We start from the raw sequence: 18,670 nt of genomic DNA on the forward strand, positions 1-18,670 counted from the left end.
ACCACCAAAATGAGCAGTATTGAAATACAGTAGCGTAGTAGGCCTAGTAAAGCAGCTACAACTCTGCACAGTTAAAAAAAACGTGGCAGATTACCTCAGAAATATAGGCTATATGTCATATATGGCATATTATATACATAATTTTTGATAAATTTTGAAATGTGTGTAGCATGTACATGACATATTTCATTCCTCTGCGTACCACTAGAAGGAAGCCTGCGTACCACTAGTGATACACGTATCACAGTTTGAGAACCACTGTCCTAAGAGATGAAAGGCAGGTCTTGTTCATGTAATATGCTTTAGGCTATCAAGTTGGTATTGGCATTAACAGCTATACCTGTTAACGGGTTTCTTATATGTAAAACGACCCTATTCAATTAAAGATCAGGCAGCTATTACTAAAGATGACCGCACACAATGATGAGCCATTTATTTAAATGAATATGTGACACAGATATTTAAATGTCATTGTTGCAAACAAGTTACAGGAGTAAGTGCAGTTGTTGTTTTATGTGATGTTCACCACTGTTATTACACCATAGTGAAACAGAAGTCTGAGAAATGCTGTAGTTGATGTAGGTGGAGCAGGTTAATCACATTAAAAGTTCTGCATTGTGTAGTTATGAAAATGAACTCTTATCATTGCATTACCCTGTATAAACTGCCTGTACAATAAATTACCTTGTGATGTAATTATTTTGTGATTATAAATATTTAGATGCATGACATATTAAAAAAATGGACAGTATGTGATAGCTTTACTGTGTTAAAAGCAAAAGCTTTTGTCACAGGGTATCTTATATATGCTTTTGTGAATGTCTATGCATATGTATGCACAAACACAAATGATAAATAGAGGGAAAAACATCTTTGTTACCTATCAGGTGAATAAGAGGCTTTCGAGAAAGCTGAGCTGCTCACACATGTTCTGTTCAACTAAAAGACGAAGGAAAGAAAACAAAATTGGCACAGAAACAAGCTACATTTTGATTGTTAAAATCTATAGACACTTTTGGAAAGAAATAATTGACCTGGTAAGAGTGTGTTGACTGTCTCACAGAAGCCAGTAATAAGCTGCATGTGCTTTAAGAGAAATAAAGGACTCTAAACTCACACAAAACTCTGAGAAGCTTCTAAAAAAACAACACACAACTCTTGCATTACCTTTTAACCAGGCTTGGAAAAGATAAATTGAAATGTGTTTCAAATCAAAGTACCTCAACATAAATGTATCAACATTAACTACAAAATGCAGCAGCCAAAATAAAAACGCTTCAATCAATAGTATTATAAAACAACAGCAACAAAACAAATAGTGATGGCTAAAGTCAACTCATTTTCCCAATACATCATTATTTTTATGTAAAACTATGATTTGTAAAGCTGCTGGACTTCCCATCCCCCACTGTATGTGTCTTGAGTCTTCACTGCTCATTTGCGTCTTTATACCAGCATTAATGGGGGCCAATTGAGTCTTATCCAATCACATTCCACATTCTTTATATTCTGCGTTCCTAAGAGAATCTTCACTGGCTTATTTCGCCAAGTAAAGAGAACAACTTTGGAGGACAAACTACTATTGTAGATTCCTACATTGGGATTATTACCAACAACAACCATTTTTTCATCCCACTTCTTCATTGAAGACTGAAAAGGTGAGTTGCACGTTCTGAATTTACACTCAAATAATATCTAAATGCTAACATTATAAAATGTAAAATCTAAACATGCGTGGATGCATTGTTCAACGCTGTCTTAAGTTCTTCAGTCATTTTTAAAAGCTTCTTTTTTGTTTATGGGAACTTTTTTGTTTGTTTGTTTATTTGGTTATAAATATTGTTTTTATCCTGACAAATGGACTGTAGCCCAAATAAGCTACAACATATTATATAGGTTGGAACCTGGCTGGCAATTTTGGAGAATTTGATGTTTTCCCATTCAAACATACAAAGAGGTGGTAACACCAGTGAATGCAAGTGAATGTGGGTTAAAGTTATGGATGAAGAAATGCAATCGTTTAAAGAAAATGCAACCACTTAACAACCTACCTGAAGGCCAAGATCTAGTGGTTGTAAATAGATTTATTCAATTGACATAAATAGTGATGGTCTTACAAATACAAAACAGAAAGCAGATAAAGTAAAAAGTGGAAAACAAAGGAGAAATGTATCAATAAGTCATGACTAAGAGTAAGTGAGGGAAAAAGCTTTAAAAAAGACTTTTATTTTGGCGTGGTGGTGTGACATCATAAGGCTGCGCCACCCCAGTACTATGATTCTACTGGAGAAAGGTTTGTTTTAAAGCTTTTACACAGATGTAAACCGACTGGTTTAAATTTCAGGTTGTTCCTTTCATGCTAAATGTACCTGCTGTTGACAATATTATTTTAACCCTTTATACAACGAAGTACTATTTAACTCACAGTAAGGTCTATCGTTTGAATAAGATAGGATAAACTTTATTTGTCCACAAGAGTAAATTCTTGTCTCCTGCAAAAGAGTGCTACAACGTTGCTGTAAGCAGACATTAAAATAAATAAAACAAACAAAATAATTAAAATTTGTTAAAGTTTGAATAAAGCAACAGTAAAGTGTGTAATAAGTGTTTTAATGAAGGTTTAATTCATTAAATAGCATAATGTAATTCTATTCGAAGTAAACATCACTATATATAAGAAATGAAGTACTGGTCTTAATCTTCTCTTTTGTGGCTATTGTTTTTTGCTCAGACTTAACTAATTTCTTTTTGTTAATCACTCTTATATAAAGAAACTGTTGAAGCAAGTGTTGAAGAGAAGTTATTTTGTTTTTGTTAATTGTTTTATTCATTTTAAACAGGACATTTTTATTGTTTTGTTAATTTTAAACAGGATAAAGTGTCCAAACACAGAAAAAAAACTCCTGCTGAAGCGACTGATCTCCACACTGTTATAAAGATGGTGTTTATTAAAGAGGAGAGTGAAGATGTGAAGATTGAAGAAACATTCACAGTCAAACAGGAAGATCTGCAGGAACAAACAGGTTGGTTTTCATTCTCAAAATCCATCTTGAAGCCCTGAGTGTGCTGCCTAGTTCTCCTAAATGCACATAAGCACTCAATGAAAAGACAGGAATGAGTTTCTTTCATCACTTGTTTTCATGTCTTTTGTCATTATTTTATGTATAATTAGTCTCCCATTTTCTCTACCTTCTTAAGTTTATTGCTTTTCTTGTTCTCTTACTGTTTGTAAAGCGTCCTTGAGCACTGGCGCTATATAAAGTAAATAAAAACAAAAAATTAAAAAGTTTAACTGAGCTGAAGATATTTGACCTACAGTATTCTCATAGAAGATATCTGCTATTACGGTGATGGTGTTGGCTTAGTACTTTCCATTTGCATATGACACGTTGATCACAATTCCCTTTTTCATCAATTTCTTTATGGGTTTAAACTTGTTTTTAGTAGTTGTTACTAGTTCTCACACATATGATCTATGTAATACCCGCAGGGTCTTAAAATGTCCTAAATTCAAAAACCTAAAATTTGAGGCCTTAAGAAGTCTTAAATTTACGGAAATACTGTGTTGTAGGTCTTAAATCTTTTTAAACAAGTCTTTATTTTCCTTTGTTCATGTTTTGTTACCCAACCTGGCCAAAACCCACACAATCACCAACAATCCATCTCAATAAAACTTTAAACTTTTCATTCAAAAAGATAATTTTAACTCTATTTATCATAATAGTTTAATTATTTTTGTGCTTCATTTGTTCAAACATGCTCCATGTATTTACTGCTGAGGACATCGACCTGGACAGATTGTTGTGCATAGATTTAGTTTATCATAGTTTTCAAAACTTTTGTTCATTTGTTTTTTATTTTAAAGAAAGTTTATTTTGGAAAAAAGTGTGTGGATCCTAGTCAAGCTCTCTTGTTTTTACACAATATTTAAGATTTTTGCTAAGAAATATCTAAAATATTTTAACATTATTATTTATTTATATTTAGGTCTAACTAATTGCACATTGTGATTGACTATGGGATAAAAGGGTGGAGTTAGAGAATTATGCCACACACTGAGGAAGGCTTCGTGCCGAAACGTCTGTTTGTCCGTTATCACCCGTACAATGTAAGAAAAAGTAAAAATAAAAACAGTACGAAGCAATTGAGTGTGAATCATTACCTTCTTTTGAATAATAGCAACGATAAGATTAACGCACCAAACCAAATATGTAACTAAAAAAAACACACAAGCGCGCAGGACAAACTTCAGTAACTCTAAACATGTATTTCCATTTAAAGCCACAGGCACAAAAAGAGCTTGGTTTTCCTCTGACCCCTAAATTAAATATTCTACAAGTTATATGATCTGATTTTGAGCTGAAACCTCAGACACATTCTGGGAACACCAAAGACTTATTTTACATCTTGTAAAAAATGGGTAATTGTAGGAACCTTTTAAAGGAATAGTTGATGTAGAAATGAAAATAGCCTCACCATTTACTCTTCCTTGTGTGGTTTTAAACCTTTATGAGTTTCTTAATCCTGCTGAACACAAATAAGATATTAAAAAAAAGAAGAAAAAAAAAACACTGGCTTACTGTGTTCCACAATAAAGGAAATGTTTAAAACTACCTTAATAGAGAGTAAATGGTAAGGTTATTTTAATTTGTGGGTGAAACATCCATTTCTTGCTTATCGCTTTGAGCCTTCATACTAAAGTTAACTCTTTTTTTTTTTTTTAGATCTGATGGTGCTGAAAGAAGAGACTCATGGACAGAATGAAATAGATGAGAAACAGCAGTTTCAGAAACCCCAAGAAATAATGACTGATGAAAAACCCACACTGACTAAAAAGACTTCATCACACGGAAGACCTCGGAAATCCAAATCTGGGTGTAATTTCAGCTGTAAACAGTGTAGAAACAGTTTCAGTCAGAAGTCAAAGCTTGATGTTCACATGAGAGTTCACACTAGGGAGCAACCTTACACCTGCGAACAGTGTGGAAAGAGTTTTGGTCAAATACAAGGCTTTAAAGCGCACATGAGAATTCATACTGGAGAGGGGAAGTTCACATGCCAAGAGTGTGGAAAAAGCTTTTATCAAGCTGGAAACTTTGCAGCACACATGAGAATTCACACTGGGGAGAAGCCTTTCAGCTGTAAACAGTGTGGAAAGAGTTTCAGTCAAAAGTCAAACCTTGATGTTCACATGAGAGTTCACACTAGGGAGCAACCTTACACCTGCGAACAGTGTGGAAAGAGTTTTAGTCAAAAACAAAGCTTTAATACTCACATGAGAATTCACACTGGAGAGAAACCTTTCAGCTGTAAGCAGTGTGGAAAGAGTTTCTTTCAAAAGCCAAACCTTGATGTTCACATGAGGGTTCACACAGGGGAGAAACCTTACACCTGCGAACAGTGTGGAAAGAGTTTTGGTCAAAAACAAGACCTTTACATCCACATGAGGATTCACACTGGAGAGAAACCTTACACATGCACAGAGTGTGGTAAAAGTTTCCCACATATAAGCACACTCAAACACCACATGAGGATTCACACTGGAGAGAAGCCGTTTGCATGTGCTCAGTGTGGAAAGAGCTTCACAACCAAAACTAGCCTCATGAACCACATGAATGGACACACTGGAACCATAGTGTTCACATGTGATCAGTGTGGAAAGAGTCTCACACGCAAAGACACCATTAAGAAACACATAAAGACTCACTCAAGAGAGGATCGTTTTAGATGCAGTGAATGTGGAAAGGGCTTTAAAAGTAAAAGAAGCCTCAACACTCACATGAAGCTTCACAATGGAGAGGAGAGTCCTCAACATTGAGGCCTTGTCCACACAAACACGAGTATATTCAAAACGGCAGATTTTTCACGTAGTTTGGCTGTTCATTCAAGTGAAGTTTATTTATAAACTACTTTCAAGAGGATCACATGCTTATGATTGTCCACGGCCGGTCCTGCATTAGCTAAAACATGATTCACCATTCAGATGATTCCTAACTCACTATAAATAACCTCTTAACTCAGTTATCTTTGTCTTGAAGAATCCCTCTCCCACCCTTACTCCCCTTCCTTTCTAGATTGGGCAACACGGCAGCCATTGAATAGCCAGTGGTTAGCACTGTTGCCTCACAGTAAGAATGTCGCAGGTTAAAGTCCCTGCTAACCAGTTGACATTTTTGTGCAGAGTTTGCTCACTCTCCCTGTGCTAACGTGGGTTTCCCCTGGGTCCCCTGGTGTTCTCCCACAGTCCAAAAACACACAACCTAAGTAAACTGAACATTAAATTGGCACCATAGTCGAGCTCTTTGTAAGCCTTATATTTCCCTTTAGCCGACCCTATATCTGTCATTAGAATAGAAAGAAGTCTGGGGAGTTCATCGAGATCTACCTGAGCTCACACTCCCCTCTCGTCCTGCTTACTGGATGGAGCCCAGGGCTCGAGGATCTTATGAGCTTAGGTCTGTAAGAGGCTAAATTATCATATGCATTTGTTTATAATACAAAACATGCTTTTTCACTCAAGAAGGTCCATACTGACTACAAAGGCAGATACTGATAAGATCAGGGCCTGTTGTGTGGACTTTGGGGGTTTTATGGTGTGGTCACATGTTGATTGGTCAGTTTGAATGTCTCAGCATTGGTGGTCACATGGTCAAGAAAGATACAAAATAGGTGGTAAACTCTGGCTCTGTCTCTTTTTCCTGCCTCTCTTTTCCTGGCCTGGTTCTCTCCTGCTCTGCTCCTCTCCTCCTCTGGAATCTATCTTCTCTGACTTTGACTTCTCTTTGTCTCTCTCTCTCCCCCTGTGTCTCTCCTTCTACCTATGGTAACTTTAATTTTACATTTAAGCTGGGTACAATTTATACCATATGTTTTATCATTTCATATTTTATCATTTTATACAGTATTTTGTTATTAATTCAGTTGTAACCATAGAGAATTATTGTCATTAAATCATTTCATTTTCAAGTATTTGTGAATTACTTTTGATTTAACATCAACACTTAATTGTTCCATATAGCAATACAATACAATCACATAATATCAACGCTCTCCCACATTTATAGCTATTAATACTGCCCTTATTTCCGTTTTTGGTATAAGATTGCAGAAGAATGGTTTGACTAGAAATGTACAGTTTTTTACCATCATGCTGATTACTTTTTAGTCACTCGGTAGAACTACAGTTGGAACCGCTGTGGTTTAAAGACCGTCCTTACAGATGGTGCCGAAACCCGGGATCCTTTGCAGTGAGTTTTTCTGAAATTTACTTTAGCCGGTCTTAGCTGGATTTTAACAGCTGACCTGGTGAATGGATTAAAATTGGCCTTCTAACCACAAGAGTGGGTAAGTCTACTTTTATTGTTTCTCCATTTGCTTAAATTGCATGAAACAGAATTTACAAGACTGTAATTTGTTTCAATAGTTCAATTTGGCAAGTTTCAGATTACCTCCTCAAGGATGGAAGGGTTCATTTCTAAAGAAAGTGATGTATTCTTTGCTTTACGGACCAAAAAAGTTCAACCCACATTGTGCAAACTTAACAAAAAGGGACTTGAATTAACAAACTCAGTCTCTACATTATTTGCATGGTGGGATATAATTGGCAAAAATGGAAAGAAATCAAAACGTGGTGATATAATTGAAGCACTAAATTACATGTGTTACTCAAAACTGCGCAATGTAATGTCAGAAATACCTTCAATTATAAAGGCTAGATGTGAAGAATTTGATGATGTTCAAAAATCAGAGGCAGAAAAGTCAGAGGCAAAAATTCTAGATCTCAAGTTACAGCTTGATAATTTACTAGCTGAACAGTTAGCCCTGGCTGAAAAATGCAAAAGTCAAAAAGACACCATTGCAGATTTAAAAGCTATGCTAAAAACACAGAAGTTTGTGTCTCCCAAAATGCTTAACAGCGATGGGATTAAAAAGCATGTTCACTTCTCAGATGAAGTTACTTGTAATGAATCTGAAATGATTTGTTTAGAGGCCGTAGCTAAAAAGAGTTTGCCCGTTTCAGTAATTAAGGTGATGCCACACCATAGCGCAGCAAAGACGCATGGTGTAGAAGCATTAGAGAGTCTTAAAAACCCTCAAACCTCAGATGATCACAGCAATCAACCCTCAGGCAAACAAAACAGGCTTTGTATGACCTGTAAAAAGTTTGGTCACAGAGAGGAACAATGTTGGACATCAGGACAGGGAAGACCTCCACCTTATTTTCTGAGAAAACGGAAATCACTAAAGAGCAAAAATCAGTGGTCTTCACGTAACAAAAACTCATCTGATGATAACACACTTAGTGAACTAACTGCATTGTTAATACAAGGCCTGCAACTGTTAACTTCCTTTGCTAGCGGCTTAGCAGCCTAATAGCAATAAAAGTTAATAATTGCTGATCCTGTTTGCATTTCCAAATTTGTTATATTTGTGTTATTCACATTTTCATTTCCATAGAACACAATGGTATTGTGTGTTACTACACGTACACATAGACTGAGTAATTCCTTAAAACATGATTTTCTCACTATAGGTGTAAAAACACTCAGGTCTGAGGTTTTAGAAGCCACAGATGCATTCTAGACCGCATGTCACGTATAAAGAAGGAATTAACTGTATGCTAAAATTTATTAATTTTAAGGTACTTGTGTTCATTTGTTGGATGAGTTTCATCTCCTAAAAGTGGTAAACTGTGCTATCCTCAATATAGCTGCAGTTTAAACTACAAACAGGAGTATAGAGTTGCCTTGTGGCTCCAGTGTAATAACTGCAGTAACAATGAAAATGCTTTCTTACAGGATTCAGCCTTGAACATTGCACTTTATCATGCTTCTTTAAAATAAAACATTGATTTGGAAGTTTTTTGAGCCAGATCACATTCACATCTCATACTCAAATTCCATGCTGGCTCCCTGTTACAACAGGACTAAATTTTACACACTACCGTAAAACTTCCACCTTTTGTTAGGAGCATGTTTACACAAACACATAGCCTCACAGCTGGAACACTGCCACACAGAGAACAATGTTTCAAATCTTCACACACACAGTCAAATTCACTATTTTGTCTAACAAGCTTAATATAGATTTTACATGTTATTTAAGTCTTTTCAGTCAGACTTTATTTTAACTATAGATTTTTCATCTTGTGTTGTTATTTTGGTTTCTTTTGATTTTTAACCAGTTACTTATTTTTTGTTTAAACAAAGTTATATCAAAATGTAAATTGTGATTCTAAATCCAAAATGCTGAATTGTTGTTGCTTTTGTAACACTTTTGACATCTCTACAACAAATGATATTTGTGTTTATTTTATATTTAATCCATTTAAATGCAGTTGTGATTGTCTTTGAATATTGATTCATTTAATTCACCGTATTTGGTTACACTGAATATTTTGCTGAAACTCTTAACCAGCTATTGTTGATTTTGTTGTAAAGCAATTATTTTTGATGTTTCCAGATATTGTGTAAAGAGCTTGTTTGCTTTTATTTTATCTTAATCTTGACCATATTTTAATGACATTAATTTAAGGGCATTTTGCTTGAGGAGAACTCAAACTGACCACATCAATCCTTTGATCAATGGCAAATGCCATGTGTTTGCTTCTGCTGTTTGTTGTGCCATTTGCTGTTTTCCAATACAGGATCCATGTAGAAAAGGTTCACGTCTTGTGATCAACTTCAAGAGAAGAGCAGGGGTTCCCTGCATTCCTTAGCACCTATTCTTGTGGGGGTATGAAGGACAATTTGCATATAAGCAGTGCAACACCATTTAATTAAAGCCTCTCACGTAGGGCTGAAGGAAAACAAAGACTGACCAACCTAATTCCTACAACCAGCCTGGACAGGATGTCCGAAGATGACAGCAGCACACATCACAATGCATATTTTCATCATTAATGTCACCTTTTTGCCTCTTTATGTGTCACAACGGTGCCAGGGGAGGATTGTAAGAGGCTAAATTATCATATGCATTTGTTTATATGACAAAACGTGCTTTTTCACTCAAGAAGGTCCATACTGACTACAAAGGCAGATACTGATAAGATCAGGGCCTGTTGTGTGGACTTTGGGGGTTTTATGGTGTGGTCACATGTTGATTGGTCAGTTTGAATGTCTCAGCATTGGTGGTCACATGGTCAAGAAAGATACAAAATAGTTTGTAAACTCGAGCTCTGTCTCTTTTGCTGCCCTCTTTTTTCCTGGCCTGCTTCTCTCCTGCTCCTCTCCTCTCCTCCTCTGGAGTCTATCTTCTCTGACACAATCAGGCTTCTGGGCCTGCTCTCTTTCTCTCTCTCTCTCTCCCCCTGTATCTTTCCTTCTACCTATGGTAACTTTAATTTTACATTTAAGCTGGGTACAATTTATACAATATGTTTTATCATTTCATATTTTATCATTTTATACAGTATTTTGTTCATTAATTCAGTTGTAACCATCGAGAATTATTGTCATTAAATCATTTCATTTTCAAGTATTTGTGAATTACTTTTGATTTAACATCAACACTTAATTGTTCCATATAGCAATACAATACAATCACATAATATCAACGCTCTCCCACATTTATAGCTATTAATACTGCCCTTATTTCCGTTTTTGGGATGAGATTGCAGAAGAATGGTTTGACTAGAAATGTACAGTTTTTTTTACCATCATGCTAATTACTTTTTAGTTGCTCGGCAGAACTACAGTTCAAACCGCTGTGGTTAAAGACCTATCTTACACTGCGGTTACACTAGAGTTTGAGCATGCAAAATTCTGTTGTATGGTGCTGCGAAAAAGGGCAGGATTAAACAAGATGATTAGACATAAAAAAGTGAGCGATTGGTCCATATTTTACATTTCTGTCCAGAGAGGTAAGGTTTTGATCTTTGGTTGGTCTTACACAGTGATGTGTAAGACCAATGTGATTGCGCAGGTCAGAGTTCACCAAGCTTGAACTTTGCAACACAGTGAACTGCGAAACCTGATCCACGAACTTGCATTTCCGGTCTGACGCAAGTGCAAGTAAATGGTTTCTCTCAAGTGTGGATCATAATGTGTAAATTAAGGGATGATGATAGACGGAAACTCTTCCCACACTGATTGCAAGTGTTTTCAGTGTGGATCCTCATGTGTTTATTAAAGTGTGATGAACTGTTAAAACTCTTCCCACACTGAGCGCACGTGAACGGTTTCTCTCCAGTGTGGATCCTAATGTGGTGTTTAAGGGATGATAAGTGACTGAAACTCCTCCCACACTGAGTGCAAGTGAATGGTTTATCTCTCGTGTGGATCCTCATGTGTTGATTAAGGGATGATGACTTACTGAAACTCTTCCAACACTGAGTGCAAGTGAATGGTTTCTCTCCCGTGTGGATCCTCATGTGTTGATTAAGGGATGATGAGCGGCTGAAACTCTTTCCACACTGAGTGCATGTGAATGGTTTCTCTCCAGTGTGGATCCTCATGTGTTGATTAAGGTGTGATAAGCAGCTGAAACTCTTTCCACACTGATAGCACGTGAATGGTTTCTCTCCAGTGTGGATCCTCATGTGTTGATCAAGTTGTGATGAGCTGCTGAAACTCTTCCCACACTGAGTGCATGTGAATGGTTTTTCTCCAGTGTGGATCCTCATGTGACTCTTAAGATTGTTTTTTCTTCCAAAACTCTTTCCACACTGAGTGCAGGTGAAACGATTCTTGTCTCTCCTTTTCAAAATACCATCAGTCTGTAAATGAGTTTTTTCCTCAATTTTGACATGATGTTCCTCCTCTTTCCTCCCCTCATTCTCTTCAATTAGGTCTGAAATAAATAAATAAAACATTAGTTTTCATTAAAGGTGCAGTAGGTGATCTGCCAAAATGCTAATTGGTTAGCATATTAGCTTTGGACGGCAGCGGAGGAACTTTGTTTCAAAGTCACACCTCCTGAAATTGCGAACGTGCCCACCGCGACACAACAGCAGTCAACCCACTAGCTCATGTCATTCGCCAGTCAGAAGTGTACATAGTGGTTGGCCCGGTGGCGTGCAGGAATTTATTACTTATTACTAAGCCAAACTTATTACTAAGCCACAATTACAAGCCATTTCAGAGTGAATATTTAGACTAGCACAGTAAACAGTATAGGGTATAGCGTCACAGGCTGTCATTGTTCAGAAATGACCCAATGTGAATATAAAAGTAGATCCAGCTTAAGGTTATTATAGTTAACGAAAACTAAAATCTAAAATAATTGTCATTAAATGAAATAAAAATAAAAACGAGTTTTTTTAAAAACTAGAACTAACTGAAACTGTATTGTGTATATACAAAACTAACTGAAACTAACTAAAATGATATCAAAAACCTCCTTCGTTTTCGTATTTGTTAATATATTTAATACATAATCTTACTGTAAGCATTTTAGAAGTAAATATAATCCGCGCTGCAGGTGTTTGTGTTTGACAAAGTCTCCTGCTGCCATTGGCCAGATCGAGCCAGCTCTTCTCCAGTCATCCTCGCTGTTGCTCCCGCGACAAAAACAACCAGTGGACATGACAGCAGCACGCTGACAGCATTAAATAAAGATACTTAAAAGTATTACTTTAACACGTTTGTGCCCAATAATGGGTTTTATTTCTGTATCGCGATCGCGAACGAATCTTTTTAACCGAATCTTCTAAGTGAACCAGTTGAACTAGTTCACTAAGTGAAGTTTATGTATAAACAAATTTCGAGAGGATCACGTGCTTATGATTGCTAGCAGCTGACCCGCATTATCCAATTCACTACTATCCAATCAGATGACTCCTAAACTACTATAAATACCCTGGGGTTTATTCCATTGCTATCTTCGTTTTGAAGAGTCCCCCCTTCCTCCCCTACGCCTCCTTCTTAGACGGGTGACACGGTGGCCCAGTGCCTAGCACTGTCGCCTCACAGCAAGAATGTCTCTGGTTCCTGGCTCTACCAAAACTAGCAGACATTTCTGTGCGGAGTTTTGCACTTCTCCCCGTGCTCACGTGGGTTTCCCCCGGGTTCCCCGGTTTCCTCCCACCGCCCAAAAACATGCAATTAAGCCAATTGAACAAGCCAAATTGTCAACATATACACGCTCCTAGTTAGTAATTAGTTTCAAGAGCATTCACTTGCTACAGCAGGGGAGTTCTCGAGATCTACCTGAGCTCAAACTCCCCTCCCGCTTTGCAACGGGAGGGAGTCCTGGGCTCGAGGATCTCATGAGCTCAGGGCTCTCTCACGGGACAGCATGCCAAACAAGCTTATAATTAATCATCAGCTAAGTGTGAACTCTTGAAAGACTACGAGGAGAGTAAAGAGGAGGAACATCAAGTCAAAATTGAGGACAAAACTCATTTAGAGACTGATAATATTTTAAAAGTGAGAGTTGTTTTACCTGCACTCAGTGTGGGAAGAGTTTGGCAAGCAAAGGCAAACTAAAGACGCACATGAGGATCCACACTGGAGAGAAACCATTCACATGCACTCAGTGTGGGAAGAGTTTCAACAACTCATCATTCCTTAATCTACACATGAGGATCCACACTGGAGAGAAACCATTAACATGCCCTCAGTGTGGGAAGAGTTATAGCAAATCATCGTCGCTTTATAGACACATGATGATCCACACTGGAGAAAAACCATTCACTTGCACTCATTGTGGGAAGAGTTTCTGCGATGCATCATACCTTAAAAAACACATGAGGATCCACACTGGAGAGAAACCATTCACATGCACTCAGTGTGGGAAGAGTTTCAGCAAATCTTCCGGGCTTTATAGTCACATGAAGATCCACACCAGAGAAAAACCATTCACTTGCACTCAGTGTGGGAAGAGTTTCAGCCACTCATCACACCTTAATCAACACATCATGATCCACACTGGAGAGAAACCATTCACATGCACTCAGTGTCGGAAGAGTTTCAGCCTATCATCATACCTTAAAAAACACATGAAGATCCACACTGGTGTGAGAGAGTATATGTGCTTGGAGTGTGAGAAGACTTTTATTACAGCTGCAGAATTGAAACGGCACCAGAGGATTCACACTGGAGAAAAACCGTACAAGTGTTCACACTGCAGTAAGAGGTTTACTCACTCAGAAACCCTGAAAACACATCAGAGAATTCACACTAGAGATAAACTGTACAAGGGTTCACACTGCAGTAAGAGGTTTGCTCACTCAGGAACCCTGAAAAGACATCAGAGAATTCACACTGGAGATAAACTGTAGACATGATCAGTGTGTACTAGGGTTGGGTACCGAAACCCGGTGCCATTATAGCACCGGTACCTTGGTAACCGGTATGTACCGGTATTAAATCAGCGTATGAATTTCGGTGCTGAGGCATGGACGTAAGGGGTGCATGAAAAAGGCACATATAGGCGTTGCGTCACAGCATCACTAAACATTTAATTCTAAACAACTTTGAGGAATACCGACAGCCATATCAGGCGATTGTTATTGTCGCTAGGGAACAGACGCACGCAACACGCAGAGTACATCGCATTCAGCCTGGAACCAGTGGTTTTCAGTGAGCGAGAGCGACACTCTTCAGATCAACATGCATGATCACGTTCATCCAATTTGCTTAAACTAAGCATTCTAAAGCGTATTTTGCAAGCAAGGATTCTTACACAGCAACTGTCTTTACAAAAGTGCGTGTAAGGGGGAAACATCTCAAACTTAATGACACATTTGGGGGCTCAATGGCAGAGCCTCTCTCGCGTGCTTTAGCTCCCTCCGGCACTCGCTTATGCTCGCTCCCTCTGTTTTCTTGGCACTATGCTATCTCTGTGACGGTGCTGCGCGCATCAGCTCCCCGCACTCGTCAGAAGTTGATGCCCAAATTGACACAGGTAATAAAAAGATTTAACTTCAGTCATGTTGATGTTGTGAAACACTATCAAAATGTCCACTGTTGATGATATTAGACTTCTGTTTTCAATAGCGATTTTAACTCTTAATATAGGAAGTCCTCTGCTATGCAGAGACCATTATTAATCAGAAATCTAGTGTACATAGTTTAACGTTAGGAAATGCAGTCTTGAATTTACAAACAGTCGGCTTTTATTCATGAAATAAGCGATAAGAAATATAACTTATTATGACTCCAGAATAATTATGTTTTAGGAAACACTGTAAAGTTGAGAGGTGCAGCAATGTGCCTTAATGTACTTGAATGTTAGAAATGTGTTCTCCTACACCAGTACAACGTTACTTGTCAAATAAATGAACAAGGAAGATTATTTTGAGTTTAAGTTATTTAATTATCTTGTTTATTAAGACTGCGGAGTGATGCATGAAAACAAATGACTTCCAATAATGTTTTAAGTATTTTGTGATATATATGTTAAAATGTGCTCCTAAAAGTATGTGGCCCCTGCCCGCCCCCCACAGGTTAATAGTAAGCTAATGTAATTTCATAATGCAAATCTCAAGTTCACGCTAACCAACAAATGATCAAAGGAAATGTATTAATGTAATACAATATTAACTGATGTTTACTTTAAACTGTAATTATATTGTTCTATTAAAATTATTTTGAAAAAGAGTCGTCCACCATCATTTTGTGGCTAAAAAGTGTCGACTCAGGCACCGTTTTGGCACCGGTATTGTTTTAAAAGTATCAATTTAGCACCGGTATCGAAAAACCAAACGATACCCAACCCTAGAGTTTCACTCATTCGGGGCAGCTTAAGAAGCTGAGAAAGAGAGCTCCCATACACACTGGTATTAATCTTCCTTTTTACGTCATATATGATAACCTAAACCATATTTAAATAACAATAGGCACAGCAAGGAAGGGCTTTTTAGAGAAGGAAGGCTTTCCCCTCACATTAAGAAGTTATTTAAGACTTGAAGGTTTGGAGATCTTTTTCGTAATGTTTTTTTATGTGGTTCAAGATATTCATGTTTGTGTTTTTCATGTTCCGATCAAAGTGATTTTCGCAAAAACATCTGATTATGCAAAAACAGAAATATAGAGTAATTACTTTGAATATTAATGGGTTACTAAATCCAATTAAAAGAAGCAAACTTGTGGCTAAAATTAAAAGAGAAAACCAACAGATAATCTTCTGGCAAGAGACAGATCTTTCTGATACAGAACATAGGAAATCAGAAACAATGGGATTTAGGTTTTTCTTTTCCTCATATAATAATGGTCGTAAACCAGGAGTAATGACATTGATCTCAAATAAAATCAACTTCCAATTAATTTCTAAGATTACTGATAAAGAAGGATGATATAACTTAATTAAAGAAACTATCGACCAATACAAAGTTACATTAGTTAGTATATATAGACCACCTGAAAAAGACAAAGCATTTCTCAAAAAAATAGTAAGTGTTATAGCCAAGGAGATATCAGGTACGTTGATCTGTGGGGGAGACTGGAATGTACAACTTCAGCCTAAATTGGACTCCTCTTCTAATAAGCAAATTAGTCAAGAAACTAGACAAATAAGATATTTGATGAAATAATTAGGCTTGATAGATGTATGAAGAGACATATACCCTCTTAAAAAAAGAATATACATTTTTCTCTTCTGCCCACATTTCTCATTCTAGAATTGTTTTTTTTTTATGTTTGGGTCAGATCAACATAAAATAAAAGACTGTAAAATTGGAACAAGGGACATCTCAGACCATGCAGGAGTATGTTTAAGAGTGTACCTGGACAATAAACCAAGTAAGACATTTTGGCGATTTAAACGTAATCATTTGAATGATTTAACGTGTGTAGAATATGTTAAAAAAGAACTATTAGAATATTTAAAACATAATAATAATAATGCAGAGGTGTCACCTAGTATCGATGGGACGCAGCTAAAGCTGTTATGCGAGGTAAACTTATTATGTGGTGATCAAGAAAAAAAAATGGAATTACATAAATAATCTAAATATACAACTTGAAGATTTAGAGACTAAATATGGTAAATATCCAGATATTTTTAATAATATCAAAGAAGTTAAAGTGGAACTCAATAAAATATTTGAGGGCGTGTCAGAATCCATACTTTCTAATTTAAGGACGGGAAAATCCGTTTTGCGCCATGGCGCATGGTCTAAAAGGGTTGAGTTTATTTTGTTAATGAGTTATAGGTGTGTTTTGAGAATAAACCAATCAGCGACTCATCTCCCATTACCTTTAAGAGCCAGTTGCGTCGCGTCATGAGCGCATTTGCATTTGCTATTTACATGACGTAAAGTAAGTTCACTTTCGATTTTGCTCTCGTGGATAGGGAAACCTTTACGCTCAGACATCAATTAGCCTATAAATAATTAATTTTGTTTGTTAAGCGCAAAAATTTGTTTTAAAACTCTATAACTCAGTTTAATAACTCAGTTCTAATTTCCAGCAAACAAATAATTTTAACATTGATAATCAAGTGTGTTCAAAAAACTGAGTTTTTTCCAAATACACCTGCTGTGCCCCATATGGTCTAAAACCTGACAGGTGGACAAATCTAAGCTTGTTTTTAATCAAACAAATATAAACATGGATATAATAAATAATATTACTAATAATAACAACATTATACAAAAGCAAATTAAATGACCTGAAAAAGCCTCCCGAGATGAAGAAAGTATGAAGACTGTGGTTTTAAAATTCATGTAGGCTAAAAATTAATATGTTTTGTAATAATTTAATCATTTATATTTATATCCTATATATATATATCCTTATTATATATATCCTTAACATATTATATCTTTTTCGTATGTAATGATATTTGCGTATTGCTCTGCATCTTGTGTGTAGTGTGTAAGCCAGGCGCACTTTGCGCCAGGCAATAGACCGACTTTGTTCTGGTCTAAAGAACAGACTATTTACAGTTTCTCAAAATAGCAACGCGCCAAAACACGCCTGCTTTTTTAGACCAGAATGCCTATAGGCGCACATACGAGCGCAAATGCATTTGCTATTTAAACAGTTTGGCGCAATGCCTCAAAATGACCCTTGCGCCGAGGTGAAAGTAGCAAATAGCAATTGCTTTGCGTCTTGTGCCACATTGCGCCGGGTGTATGATAGGGCCCTATGCATCTATATTAGCTAAACGATTATAGGACATTCTTTCAGACCTAATAGATACTTATCAAACAGGTTTTATAAAACAAAGACAAACATATGATAATATATGGCGAGCCCTTCACGTAATAGATTATATAGCTCAAAACAAGATTAGCACTCTTCTAAGTAGCCTAGACGCAGAAGAAGCTTTCGATTCGATGAGTTGGGATTTTTTATATTTAGTTCTGCAACGATTTGGATTTGAGAATGACACTATACATTTTTTAAATCTTTATATTAAACTCCTACAGCTAGAATTAAAATAACTGTGGATATTTTCAGAACATATTATATTAGAGGATGTCGATAAAGGTGCCCATTAAGTCCTTCCTTATTTGCATTATTTGTTATACCATTGGCACAACTAATCAGAGATTATACAGAAATAAGGGGAGTGAAAATTAAAGATGTAGAACATAAAATTTGTTTATATTGTGATGATGTGTTTCTGTTTCTTACATACCCAGAATTTAGTTCACTTAAGGTGATGTATTCTCTTGACAAATTTGGATTACATTTAGGATATAGATTAAATTTACTTAAAACACAAACTCTTTAATGCAACTATAACCCAGATGATAAAATACACAAGGATTATGCATTTA

General features: G+C 36.6%; 2 protein-coding genes across 2 annotated transcripts in view; both read left to right on the top strand.

Annotated features, from left to right (window-relative positions):
* The window catches only part of LOC137489786 (uncharacterized), a 284,916-nt gene that overhangs the window by 93,307 nt on the left and 172,939 nt on the right, over window positions 1–18,670 (top strand). The gene's annotated exons all lie outside the window — the stretch shown is intronic.
* On the top strand, window positions 1,532–14,334 carry LOC137491032 (uncharacterized). Its single transcript, XM_068220082.2, has 4 exons — window positions 1,532–1,658; window positions 2,873–3,023; window positions 4,725–5,815; window positions 13,364–14,334. Exons 2-4 carry the CDS (start codon window positions 2,939–2,941, stop codon window positions 14,219–14,221), a joined length of 2,034 nt encoding a protein of 677 aa, XP_068076183.2. The 5' UTR covers window positions 1,532–1,658; window positions 2,873–2,938; the 3' UTR covers window positions 14,222–14,334.

Source organism: Danio rerio, chromosome 4 (genome assembly GCF_049306965.1).
Source record: "Danio rerio strain Tuebingen ecotype United States chromosome 4, GRCz12tu, whole genome shotgun sequence".
Taxonomy (NCBI): Eukaryota; Metazoa; Chordata; class Actinopteri; order Cypriniformes; family Danionidae; genus Danio; species Danio rerio.